The 13,125-nt window shown below is 42.9% G+C and overlaps 1 protein-coding gene across 1 annotated transcript in view; it reads left to right on the forward strand.

Moving 5' to 3' along the window:
* LOC140186828 (copine-8) overlaps positions 1-13,125 on the forward strand; it is a 338,594-nt gene that overhangs the window by 213,924 nt on the left and 111,545 nt on the right. Inside the window, exons 9-10 of the mRNA XM_072241442.1 lie at positions 2,874-2,978; positions 6,271-6,312. Coding sequence (XP_072097543.1) covers positions 2,874-2,978; positions 6,271-6,312 — 147 coding nt within the window. The remainder of the gene's footprint in view (positions 1-2,873; positions 2,979-6,270; positions 6,313-13,125) is intronic.

Here is a 13,125-nt window from a genome sequence, read left to right on the forward strand (position 1 = left end):
TCTGATGCAGCTGAGGTAACAATGTAATTTTGTCATCAGCAAATAAAACTTATTCATTGCCCCTCTCATTGACCTCCTAAACTCCAGGCTATATAAATTCCAATTCATTCAATATTTTGCTGTGGGCATCACGTTGCACACTGAATCCTGCTTGTCATTGGTTTCCTGCCAAGCACTGTGCTAAATTCAATTCTAAGTCCTTTTTTGTGTTAAGTACCACCCCTTCTGAATAAACTCTTCTTGGGCTTCAAGCCAGGTACAGGTATCGGTTATAACCGACATTTCAATTACAAACTCTTCCATCTTCTTCAGGGATGATACCTTAGTATGTTTAGTCCAGTGATATTTCTACCCCCTATAGTCTGTCCCTCCTGATTGGTAAGTCCTCAGTCAATCAAGTTTCCGCTCTCCCACCTTGTTTACAATTGAATTCCAGTTCTTACTTAGAGTGAAACCTTCCTCTTTGTTAAAATTCTTTTCCTGTAGTTTTCCTTCAATGGTTTCCTTTACCAGGCAGTCCCAAAAGCCATTGGTGTGGCACAGTAGTTTTGTGCCGTTGAAGTTGTCCTATGGTCATAGTGAATGCAGTCTTCTGTTACCATCGATTTCTCCAGGTAACCCAAATGGATACACCTTGATGTGGGTTTCCACCGTGTGTCAGTCTGGTCAATATACGCTGCTCCATATTCATAGGGAATCCTGTGACCTGAGCCCCAGGTCATCTTTGACCCACATAAGCTGTAATTTGAGCTTCTTCATGGGTTTGTGTATAGTATTAATTCAGTATTTCTTCAGGATCCTGGCGATCCATCCAGAAACCATGGAAACTGCGCAGATTGACTCTGTGGTTAAGAAGGCATATGGTGTATTGGCCTTCATCAATCATGGAATTGAATTTAGGAGCCAAGAGGTAATGTTGCAACTGTATAGGACCCTGGTCAGACCACACTTGGAGTACTGTGCTCAGTTCTGGTCGCCTCACTACAGGAAGGACGTGGAAACCATAGAAAGTGTGCAGAGGAGATTTACAATGATGTTGCTTGGATTGGGGAGCATGCCTTATGAAAACAGGTTGAGTGAACTCGGCCTTTTCTCCTTGGAGTGACGGAGGATGAGAGGTGACCTGATAGAGGTGTATAATATGATGAGAGGCATTGATCATGTGGATAGTCAGAGGTTTTTCCCAGGGCTGAAATGGTTGCCACAAGAGGACACAGATTTAAGGTGCTGGGGCATAGGTACAGAGGAGATGTCAGGGGTAAGTTTTTTATGCAGAGAGTGGTGAGTGCGTGGAATGGGCTGCTGGCAATGGTGATGGAGGCGGATACGATCGGCTCTTTTAAGAGACTCCTGGACAGGTACATGGAGCTTAGAAAAATAGAGGGCTATGGATAAGCCTAGTAATTTCTAAGGTAGGGACATGTTTGGCACAACTTTGTGGGCTGAAGGGCCTGTATTGTGCTGTAGGTTTTCTATGTTTCTAAATGTAGGGAAGACAGGTGGTAGCGACGGGTTCCTCCTCGTTGTTAGATTTCCTGATTTTTTTTTCAGCCCTTTTAAGGTCCTGATTGATTTCCTTCACCTTGTAGCCATTCTTTGGTAACGATGTGCGTAATTGTCTTATTCCTCAGGGAGGCTGTCCATGTCAGGAATAGTTTTTGCACAGTTAGTTAAAATAGAAAGAGCCACTTTATGTTGGGAGACATGATGGTGGCTGTTATTGTAAAGGTGATTTAACAAAGACAAAGGTCTTGCTCTAAATAAGAATTGGAATTCAATTATTTAACAAAAAGGTGGGAGAGCAGATACCTGATTGGATGAGGACTAACCAATCATGAGGAATGAACCATGGGTGGTAGAATTACCACTGGACTAGACTTACCCAGGCATCATCCCTAAAGAAGATGGCAGAGTTTGTCATCGAAACATCAGTTATAATCTATAGCTGTACCCAGCTTGAAACCCGAGAAGAGTTTATTCGCCACGTGCCGGGAAAGCATTAGATTCTTTTTACCACCTCTTCCCTTTCCTGACCTCCTTCAGTCCCAATCTTTATGTTTCACTTTTCCAACTTTGATCTCCAGAGTATTCCAGTCTTCTTCCTCCATTTGCCACTGCATTACATTTTGGGACACACTCCCTAAAGCCAATTCCTGTTATCCTTTGCTTTCTCTCTCTGGTTTATAAATCCTCTAAAAAAAAAACCTTTAGCTTTGGTTGTTTCTCATAGCCCTGTTCTAACACGAGCTATCTCAAGGCTTCTGCAGCACCAGATAAATGTAAGTTTCATGTGGTACTCTGTAAGTGACAGAGGCCTGGTTGAACTTTATCATGGGGCATTCCATCATCATTTTTATGCCCTTTCTCAAAGTTTAGAATCTGAATGTTCTGAAAGGAAAGTTGCTTGGGCAATGAGCATGAAGGAGTGTAGTCCAGGTGAAGAGTTTCTACCTCAATTATCAACTGTCCATTTCCCTCCATAGATGGGTTCCTCCAGCATTTTGCTGTTTGCTCCAGACTTTAGCATCTGCAATCCTTTGTGTCTCCAGTATGTGGCAAAGAAATGGTTTTCCCAATAAATTTTTTTGCAGTTATGAAGGGTAATTGGTGGAGCAGGCTATTTATTCAGTTCAGTTCAATGTTTTGGCCGCTTTAAGTCCCATGATGTCACAGTTATGATTAACAAATGAGGAATTAGTCTCCATAACTCAACTACTGATTTTTGCTGCTGTAATATATTGTAATCAGAGCACTAATGTAAAAAATCCGTTTGGTCTAACGAAGCTAACTTTGCTGAATATTAATAAATGCTAATTAATATAATGAAATTATTACTGCTATTTCAGATCATGTGTGAATATATGTATTTTTAGATTTACCATTTGTCACAAGACAGAAGTTGTAAAGAACACATTGAACCCAGTGTGGCAAGCCTTCACAATCCCCGTGCGTGCTCTCTGCAATGGTGACTTTGACAGGTAAGAAGAATCTATTGCATATTAATGTGTGGATTTTGCTGGTTACCAAGGATACTTGGAAATAATTTGAAGTTTTTTAAAAGGTGACAGATAGGATATTATGTTTGCATAAATATTAAGCGCTGGCCTGGCAGTGTTATCTGATGACAGACATCTTCCTAAGCAGACAGGATGAGAATACTTGAGCTTTTCGGTTTGAGATTCTGTCAGTCATTCAGTTTTGTATATCAAGATGCAGCTGATAAATAGTTGGGAAATGCTGAAAAGATATTGAAGGAAATAATCTTTATGCACAAATTTAATGTAAGCTTTGTTTTGCATATTTATATGTGGTTTCATTGACAATGTGGTCTTGAAACCCAAACACATACATCAGTCTGGTGGTGATTGTCCATCATGTCCGAATATGACAGGAAACCCGCGTGGGAGTTTTTAAAGTAGAAAAGCCATTACACTGGGGCAATTACATTGTCTCAACCTCAGAAGTCTGGGCCCAGTGGTGTGAACAAATGTCACAAATTGGGGTCTTCCTTGGTTGCAGTGGATGTCCATGACATCTTCTGTGCCTTGTCACGCCCTTCACTCTCCACGGAGTGTTACAGTAACACCTTCCTGGCCGTTGGATCTCTCTGTAGATCCTGTCCACCCTGTCTGCCAGAGCTGACTTTGCACTCTAGGCATGTCCCTGTCACACCGGGGTGTGAGGCCACCAGCTACCCTCACTTGGTTTAGCCTACCTGTCGAAGCAGTGTACCGGGGTGTGGCCACTGTCACACGCAGACAGCTACTTGGAGCCACAGGTGAGAGATGATGTCCAGTGGAGACCAAAGCTACGAGAGCTGTCCTGGAATGGACGTGACCAGCTACTCCTCCCTGGATACCCCATACATCAATCTATAGGGCACTAGAAACTGATGTCTGCACCTTCATTTTGATGGTGGCATTCATAAAATGATTGATATATTGCATTTGTCCAGGATTCTTCAGTAAAAAATGGCTTTAAACCCCTGGTGTATGAAAGTCAATAAACTAGTGTCCCTGCAATATTGCAAGAACCAAAATGAATCACAAGTGTTTGAGATGCTCACAGCTCACCAACATATCGAAGAGGAAAACCAAGCTGAAGTGTAGATTACTTTTGTACCTAATAAAGTGGCCACTGTATGTATGTTCATTGTCTTTTGCTGCTGTAGCCCATCCACTTCAAGGTTCGACGTGTCATGCGTTCAGAGATGCTCTTTTGTACACCATTGTAACATGTAATTATTTGAGTTACTGTTGCCCTCCTGTCAGCTTGAACCAGTCCGGCCATTCTCTTTTCACCTCTCTCGTTAACAAAGCATTCTCGCCCACTGAACTTTATTTTTATTTTTCACACCATTCTCTGTAAACTCTAGAGACGGTTGTGCATGAAAATCCCAGGAGCTCTGAGATTAAAGCACCCTGTCCTGCACAAACAATTACTCCATGGTCATTATCACCTAGGTCAGATTTCTTCCCTATTGTGATGTTTGGTCTGACCATGTCTGCATGCTTTAATGCATTGAGTTGCTCCCACATGATTGGCTTTTCCGAGCAGGTGTATAGGGGTACCCAATAAAGTGGTCACTGAGGGTATTGCATTGGCCCATAATTCATGAGTGTAGGTCAGTAAGCTAGCATCTGAGCACCTCCCTGCAATATTGCAAGAACCAAAACAAAACACTCATCTTTGAGATACTCACAGCTCAGGAAGCACGTCGAAGAGAGAAACCAAGCTAATATGCAGGTTACTGACCTTGTTAGTACTGACTTAATGTTTCTCAATCCATGGGCGTTTCCTGTCTCTGTAATATTTATTTGTCATGAGAATGTCAGAGTGCATGTGGGGTACATTCAGGAAATCCAAGTCTATAAGGAGATTAAAAGGGACTTATGTAGCTTAGAATCAAGAATGGTTAGTCTTTAAAAATGTTTAATTGAATGTAAGACTCAAAGGGGCAGCAGTGTTCCTGCAAATGCACAGTAAACTCTCCAGTTTTGGTTATTGCTACACTTCCGCTCAATCACATCCCTTTCACTGTACTCTCTGCTACTGGCCTTAGAGGATGCAACTCGAGCTCAGTACTGGGATCCTTGTGATTTGGCCCAGTAATTATGCAGCCATAGAAATGATTATTAATGTGATACCATCTGAGGAATTAAACCTGTTTGTCTCAGTACCATCAGTGCCATCAGTGCGTGAACTTCATGCCCACTGCTCGTGTGTGTGTGTGTGTGTAAATACACACATGCCTATGCTGAAATCCCATTGATCTCCCCAATTCCTGTCTTTAAACTTGAATAATTTCATGATTGTTGCACCATGTTGAAATAAACCACTGACAATGCAAGTCCTTCAGAGGTAGCTGACCAATGCAAAGACCACTTGAAACCATCTTCTCAGCCACTGCTGATAGAACCCTGGATCATAGAAGGTTTATGACACATAAGGAGATTGTTTGGCCTGTCATATCTTTGCTGGGTGGAGTGGAGGGATGGTTTTCAGGATAAAGTATCTGTATACTAGTATTAAAGTGAGATCATTACTGTGGTGAAAGTTGGTGAATATAGCTACAACTGCTGCCACAAGCATCACCACGCTCTCACATTTGTAGCTCCTCCAAAACTCTTTGACACTTCAGACAATTGTAGCTGTTCATCTACTTCATTCTCCTACAGGGCGAATTTTTTTCCCCTCTACAATTAGCGCTGGATTAATAAACAGGAGGGACCATTTCCAAGCCCAGTCATGAGAAGATGTTTGCAATTGTGGGCTCCAATATCAAAGAGTAAATGACATGTGGACGATTGTATCATTATGCAGCCTGCTGCCCCACCCATCTCACCTTGTTCTATAACCTCTCAAACACTTACATTGGAATAAGCACCTGCAGCTGCCATTATTATACTCACAGCATGAGTGACCATTCACTTTCATGCTTATTATTCAGAGAAGTGATATTTTTAAATAATTATTTGATGTGACAGTAAGTTATCTCAGTGCCTTAGCTTTTCAGTGATAGCTACAGCATTCAGCTTGCCCTCCTGATTGGATAATCACATCTTACAACTTTCTTTAAATTCCTCGATGTACTGTGGTACTAAACTTTACATTGTTCTTTTGACATGTTCTTTATATCACTTTCTGTGCATAGTTAATAGTTCATTCATAAATATTATGCGAATAAGAATAGTTTTTGCTAGATGACATGAATTTACTGATAATTCAAGGTGATTATAAATATATATCGTTTTTAAATGTTGTTTTCAGAACTATTAAAGTGGAAGTATATGACTGGGACAGAGATGGAAGGTAAGATAATCACAAGCATTATTTTACATTAAAATTACACCATGCACATTGCCATTTTATCATAAGTATTATAAGCACTATACACCAGTTTTACCTGTTTCATAAAATAAAATTAGGCTTGAAAGCTGGCAAATAAACACCAAAGAAGATCCTGTTGTTGCTAATGTTTCTCCTTCAGAATAGGTAAAATCTAACGCCTGCTATTTTCCATCAGTAACCAACTGTGCAGTGGAACTGACAACTGTGCTTATATTAGATTACCTACCTTCTTTGATTGCGTTGCAGTGTATATAATTCCTTTAAACTTGAGAATGTTTCTTATTGCAATGCTCAAGGATTGATCAATAATCTCTTTAAACAACGTTGAATGGGCAAATCTTGGCATTTTCTTCCATGGTAGTAAAAAAAAATGTCAACGTTGTGGGTTTAGCACTATGAGATCTTTAACTGTTGGACAGCAGAGAAGTTTTTATCAGTCCTAAAGCAGACATCCCACCTCTCCCGCAAATTAATAGTGGCTCCCTGCTGCCCGCAAATTACATACAATGTCCCGGAAATTGATTTTTTTGAGAGCGAGTGTGAGAGAGCGAGAGAGTGAGCGTAAGAAAAAGAAAGCAAGCGTGAGAGAGCGAGCGCGAGTGAGAGCAACCACGAGAGAGAGAGCGAGAGAGAGTGAGAGCGAGAAAGCAAGCGCGACAGAGAGAGTGCGAGAGAGAGTGAGAGTGAGAAAGCAAGCGCGAGAGAGAGAGAGAGAGTAAGAGCGAGAAAGCAAGTGTGAGAGAGAGCAACCACGAGAGAGAGAGAGAGCGCGCGTGCGTGAGAGAGAGCGAGAAGGCAAGCGCGAGTGAGAGCGATCACAAGCGAGAGAGCGCACGCGATAGAGAAAGAGCAAGAGCGAGAGAGTTCCAAAAAAAGTCAGAGTGGCAGAGTGTTCCAAAAAAAAACGTACGTCACCCCAGACTACACTAAAGAGTACCCCTGCCTAATAGGGGTCAAAAATAATGACAGTGTTGCTCGCTGCACTGTTTGCAACAGTGACTTTTCTATTGCCCATGGTGGGTTAAGACTGTAAAAGACATGTTGAGGTGAGTTTAACAGGTGTCATTCGTTCATTAGCATAGCTAACGTTATTTAAACTCTAGCTGGCTAGCTGCTAAGGAACTACTTTATTGCAGACATCCCACTTCTCCCGGAAGTCTCCCGCAAATTGGTGGTGCTACCTCCCTGAAATGAGTTTTTGCAGGGTAGGATGTCTGCTGAAGGTTTGTTATTTCCTAAGCTGTTCCTCTTACTTTGCTATCTCTACCTGCTAATGTGATGAATGTAGTTAGATAGCACTGAAGAAGATAGAGTAATTTCTTTAGGAAGCCAGGACTGTGAACGGGCAAAATAGTACAGTTTTCAGACTTGAAATCATTCGTGAGATGTGTACTTCACTCTCGGGATGGGACTATCAGAGAGGATTGGGAGCAATGGGATTGGAGGCACACATAAGGCCCATTCACAGAGCATTTAGAAACAGGAGATTGTACATGGACTTCCAATGTTGAGGATGTGAGACTGCTCCAGGTGCCCGGGCCTCACGTCTGTGAGATTTGCGGTGATTTGCCCCGCTGTGTGATGAACTCAAGCTGAGCCTATGGGCCTGCTCCAGCTGCTCTGGGCTTCGTGTCAATGGACTCCATTTCATTCTGAACGCTGTTGCTTGCTTTTATTGTTTGCACAGTCTGTGTGTTTTTTTCTCTCTCTATGCATTGGGTGTTGGTCTTTTTTAAAATGAGGTTCTTTCAGGTTTCTTGTTTTGTAGCTGCCTGTAAGCCAACGAATCTCAAGGTTATATAATTTATACGTTCTTTGATAATAAATGTATTTTGAACTTTGAACTTTAAACCTTGAACGTGTTCACAGAATTACAAAGGCTTCAGTAATCTGTGATTCAGCAGGGTGAACTTAAGTCTTACTCCATGACCTAGACTGTGCTCTTTTGAGGTTAATATGTCAGCAACCCTGACCTTCTTGGCTTCTGGATCATTTCAGGTGGCTATTGCTGATCTCTGACAAACATCTCAGTTTATTACTCTCTGCAGTTTTAGAGAAGTAAAAAGCCAGCAGTATCTCATGTACTGAAGCTTGCCAAAGGTTTAGGCCACGATCGTCTGGTCTCATCAAAGATTCCCCTGAGTAACCTAGATCCCTTCACCTACTGAAAGAGTTTGTGCTTCCTAAAAATGCAGGTCATTGATGCGCATGAGGAGAATTTTATGAAGGACTGTACTGTGCAAAAGTCTTAGGCACGTACTGTATATGTAGTAAGGGTGTCTAAGACTTTTGCACAGTACAATAAGGGGCAACGAGGTTTGCTCCCTGATGAGCTTGGTGCCTTTTATGCTCGCTGTTAGGGAGCATTCTGGAGTAATTCGCAGTTATTTTGTAAATGACACTATTCTTTGCATTTCTGGTCAGATGCTAAATGCATTTCATTGGCTTTGTATCTGTACTCGGCACAATGACAATGAAGTTGAATCTAACCTAATCTAATGTGAATATAGCAGATATTAATTCAAGCAAGAACCAATCTACAGTTCTTAATATAAGTTGTAAATTGCAAGCAGTAAATTGAACTTGCAGTACTGTGCAAAAGTCTTAGGCACCCTAGCTATATTTCTGTGCCTGAAACTTTTGCACAGTTCTATATGTTTGCTAGGAGCCCATGTGATTTTCCCATCTTGAAGGAGTCCACACTTGCTATGGTTTTTAGCAGTGTTTGCTTTCACTCAATCCAGAGCAGTGTTGGTAGAACAGACATGGAACAGTCATAACTGTTGTTGGACTTATGAATATGAGATGTTCTTCAGTCTGGGAGGACACACCTAACTATTGTGGAGACTTCACTGTGATGTCCTGCAGGCTTCGTAACCTGGCCAAAAGGAGATAACAGCAAGTATCCAAGGAAGAGCAGTCTGGAGACCCTTAGCATGAGGATCATAAAGCACATCATAGACCAGGAAGATATTAATTGCTCTGATGGTAGAATTCCAGCATGACATCATGATCTTCATGAGCCTTCCAAAGGAAGGAATAATTCCCCACATACATCATAAAGGAATTATGTACAGAGGGAAGAATCTCACGAACATTTTCCCTGATCAGAAAGTGTTCTTGCAAATTAAGTGAACCTCTCCACTCAACTGAGAGAATCCACATGATGCATTAAATTCTCTCATGTGCAGCTTCATAGGTTTAATTGCACTGCTTACAATGCATGAAGGAGTTAAGCTCTGTTCCTTTTACTTATAAACTTAGCCACACTTTTTGTATTTCCTGGTGAATAGCACATTGATTTGAAGCATTTTGAGCTCTGCACTAAACATGCTTCCCTCAGATGAGTTCCACTCTGCTCATGTTAACATCACCTTTTGGTCTGCTGATCACTGTTGATGGTGGATATTCTGGGTGGTTGGGTGGAGATACGTCTCGACCAAAGGAGGTGTAAGACGCTTCTTTTCTCTGCTAGCCAGCAGCTCACCTTTGGGCAAAGCATAGAACCGGCTTAACCTCCCCTGACCAGGGTCACATGAATGCATGGGAGCAGGCGGTGAATGATCATATGAGTAGCTGCTGCACATCACAAGTCCTGCTTATGCGACCGCTGACGCCAGGCAGACAATCTCTGAAGAGTATTGATAATGGCTGGGATCACCTGTCTTGTAAAGACACTGCCCAGAAGAAGGCAATGGCAAACCACTGTAGAAAAATTTGCAAGAACAATCATGGTCAAGACCATGATCGCTCATGTCATACTAAGGCATCCGTTAGTTTTGCGAGACCATGGATCTGCGCCTGGAAAGTCTTCACTCTCCAGGGCGCAGGCCTGGGCAAGGTTGTATGGAAGACCGGCAGTTGCCCATGCTGCAAGTCTCCCCTCTCCGTGACACCGATGTTGTCCAAGGGAAGGGCAAGGGCTGATACAGCTTGGCACCAGTGACGTTGCAGAACACTGTGTGGTTAAGTGCCTTGCTCAAGGACACAACATGCTGCCTCGGCTGGGGCTCGAGCTCATGACCTCCAGGTCGCTAGTCGAATGCCTTAACCACTTGGCCACGTGCCCATGTCATATGACACAGCACATAATGATGATGGTGATGGAGGTAGTATAGTGATTAACGTAACGCTTTACAGTATGGCAACTAGGGTTCAATTGCTGCCGCTGTCTGTAAGGAGTTTGTACATTCATCCCTTGACTGCATAGGTGTCCTCTAGGTGCCCTGGCTTCCTCCCACAGTCCAAAGACTTACAAGTTGCGCTTAGTGAATTGTGGGCACGCTGTGTTGGTGCAAGAAGTGTGATGACACTTGTAGGCTGCGTTGGTTGTCAGCACTAATGACACGTGTCAATGTACACATGACAAATAAAGCTAAATTTTAAAATGATGGATAAGTATCGATGAGTTCCCTGTGGAAGAATGATGACTTTTCACTCTGTTCATACTATATTCCCATGCTGTGCCGTTGACAGCATCACTTCTACCTACCAATTTATCACGTCCTTATCATGTAGCTTTTAATCCTGCATGTTGAGAACAAGCAGCATTTCTGTCACCATGCAACTGTGCTCATACCTTCAGCCTCTCATAGGCTTCCTCCTTCGGAGAGTGCCGTAATGAATCATTGAAGAGTGCATCAAGCAGGAATGAAGAGCTTTGAGAGGAATTGAATTGACATTCAAGGTCAAAGTCATTTACTTCCTGAATTATATGGCAACAAATTCCCCGCCAAGGTTGCACTGGAGTGAGGTGATCTTAATTACTTGAGGAATATCCCTCTCTTCTTTCCACCTATTGATGAGTGCCACGTGTTGCAAATAAAACCAAGGGCAAGGACAGTAACTACTGAAAGTTATCTATGAGAATATGTAATCAAGAAATGGCTCGCCGGAAATATTTGTCTTTCAAGTTAAACACCTTGGTGCCTTCCCCTTCAATCACCTTGGAGGTGAGTTCTGATGTTCCATCACTACGTCAAGTGGTCCGCTAAGTGGCTGCTGAATGATTGCCAGGAGCTTCTTCCTAGGTCACGATGAGTGCGTCAATGGGAAGCTGTAGAGGTAGTTGTATTACTCGCTTATTTGGGAGGGTGGAGAGAGTAAACAAACTGTTATGGTCCTGCACACCCGGCTATCTCTCAGTCACTGGGAGGATGATCGTGCAACAATCTGCTGGCACGTACACCGTATGACCATCAGTGCAACCTCCAGATCTGGAGCTGAGCCAGCTGACAGGCATCTAGACCCTGCTGTCTTCACTGCTCTCCTCATGATCAGCTCTCTGCACCAAGAGAGCAGGGCTCTGCTCACGTTGAAGAGGTGCGTAAGTGGAAGAGGGACTGTGATGAGGCTGGGGAATATTTGGCTTTCCCTGCAAAGAGGAAAATTAGTTCACGTATTCCACATCATTCTTCATTAAAAGAGCAATTTGTTCAGGCATGCCATCTCTCTAGTTATGCAGGACCATCAGCTCTGTGTAGGACCTCTCTATTGATGGACTAAAGCGGGCTTTTCATGTGTAGCATCTCTCAGTCCATGGAGATCAGCAGTCTGTTCACAGACAGCATTTCTCTGCTCAAAAATTGAGGACAGTCAGTGTCTTTTTCCCGGGGCAGTGGGGTCCAGAACTAGAGGGCACAGGTTTATGGTGAGAGGGGAGAAATTTAAGGGAATCTGAGGATTAAGTTTTCACGCAGAGAGTGGTGTTTATTTGGAACAAACAGCCAGCTGCCAGATGAGTTGGTAGAGACGGATACAATTCCAGCATTTATAGGCACTTGGATAGGACAGGAGTAAAGGCCTAATGCAGGCAAATAGGCTTAGAACAATTAGGCATCACACTTGGCATGGACAAGGTAGGCCAAAGGCTTATTTCAGTGCTCTATGATCCTGTGATCAATAACCTGATCCCAGGTAACTATCGGCTCTGATCCAGTGTCTCAAACTGGTCCAGTGCTGGTTACCAGGTTGACAGGTGGATCATGGTGAGACAGCAAAGAAACAGGAAAATGCCTTCTGGAACATAAATGACTCCAGACCCACTGACTTGATTGACTCTGAATGGCCATCACAGTTCAGATTAACAGTAAAATGTTGGCTGTTCAAATGACATCTAATTCTCATGAATAAATTACAAAAGGCCCTAAGGTGCCCGTTGTCAACCCTTGACAAGTGCCATCTAGTCATTTGTACTGAAGTGTCTCGGCCCAAAGTGACAGCCATTTATTCCCCTCCATTGATGCTGCCTGACCTGCTGAGTTCCTCCAGCATTTCATGTGTGTCGGTCAAGATTTCCAGCATCTGCCGGATCTCATGTGTTTGTATCATCAAATCTATATTGTTCACCCCTCACTGCTGCCACTCTCTGAGAAGATGCTGTGGTGTTAACAATGCAGTTCATCACCATTTCTTCTCCCTCCATTTTCCCCTTCTTCTCATTGCTCCTTCTGTTGGGTAATCTGCTGTTCATTGAGTCATGCAGTACATCCGTATCAACCCACCACAACCATGCTGAACAGCGCCAAACCCCACCCCCACCCCCACCCTGCGTTAATCCCATATACTTGGCCTTCAGCTTTATGTGCCTGGGCGACTAAAGGGCTTGTTTTAAACTGCTCAGTACTGTCAGCAATTCTTCTTACACCACTCTCTTCCAGTAGTGTAATCCAGGTACTCATTACTCTCTGAGTGAAAAAAAATTCCTCTTCAAATCCCCTCTAAATCACTTGTCCTTTGTTATAATTCAGTGTTTTCTAGTTTTATTCCCCTATG

This window comes from Mobula birostris, chromosome 23, assembly GCF_030028105.1.
Source record: "Mobula birostris isolate sMobBir1 chromosome 23, sMobBir1.hap1, whole genome shotgun sequence".
Classification (NCBI taxonomy): domain Eukaryota; kingdom Metazoa; phylum Chordata; class Chondrichthyes; order Myliobatiformes; family Myliobatidae; genus Mobula; species Mobula birostris.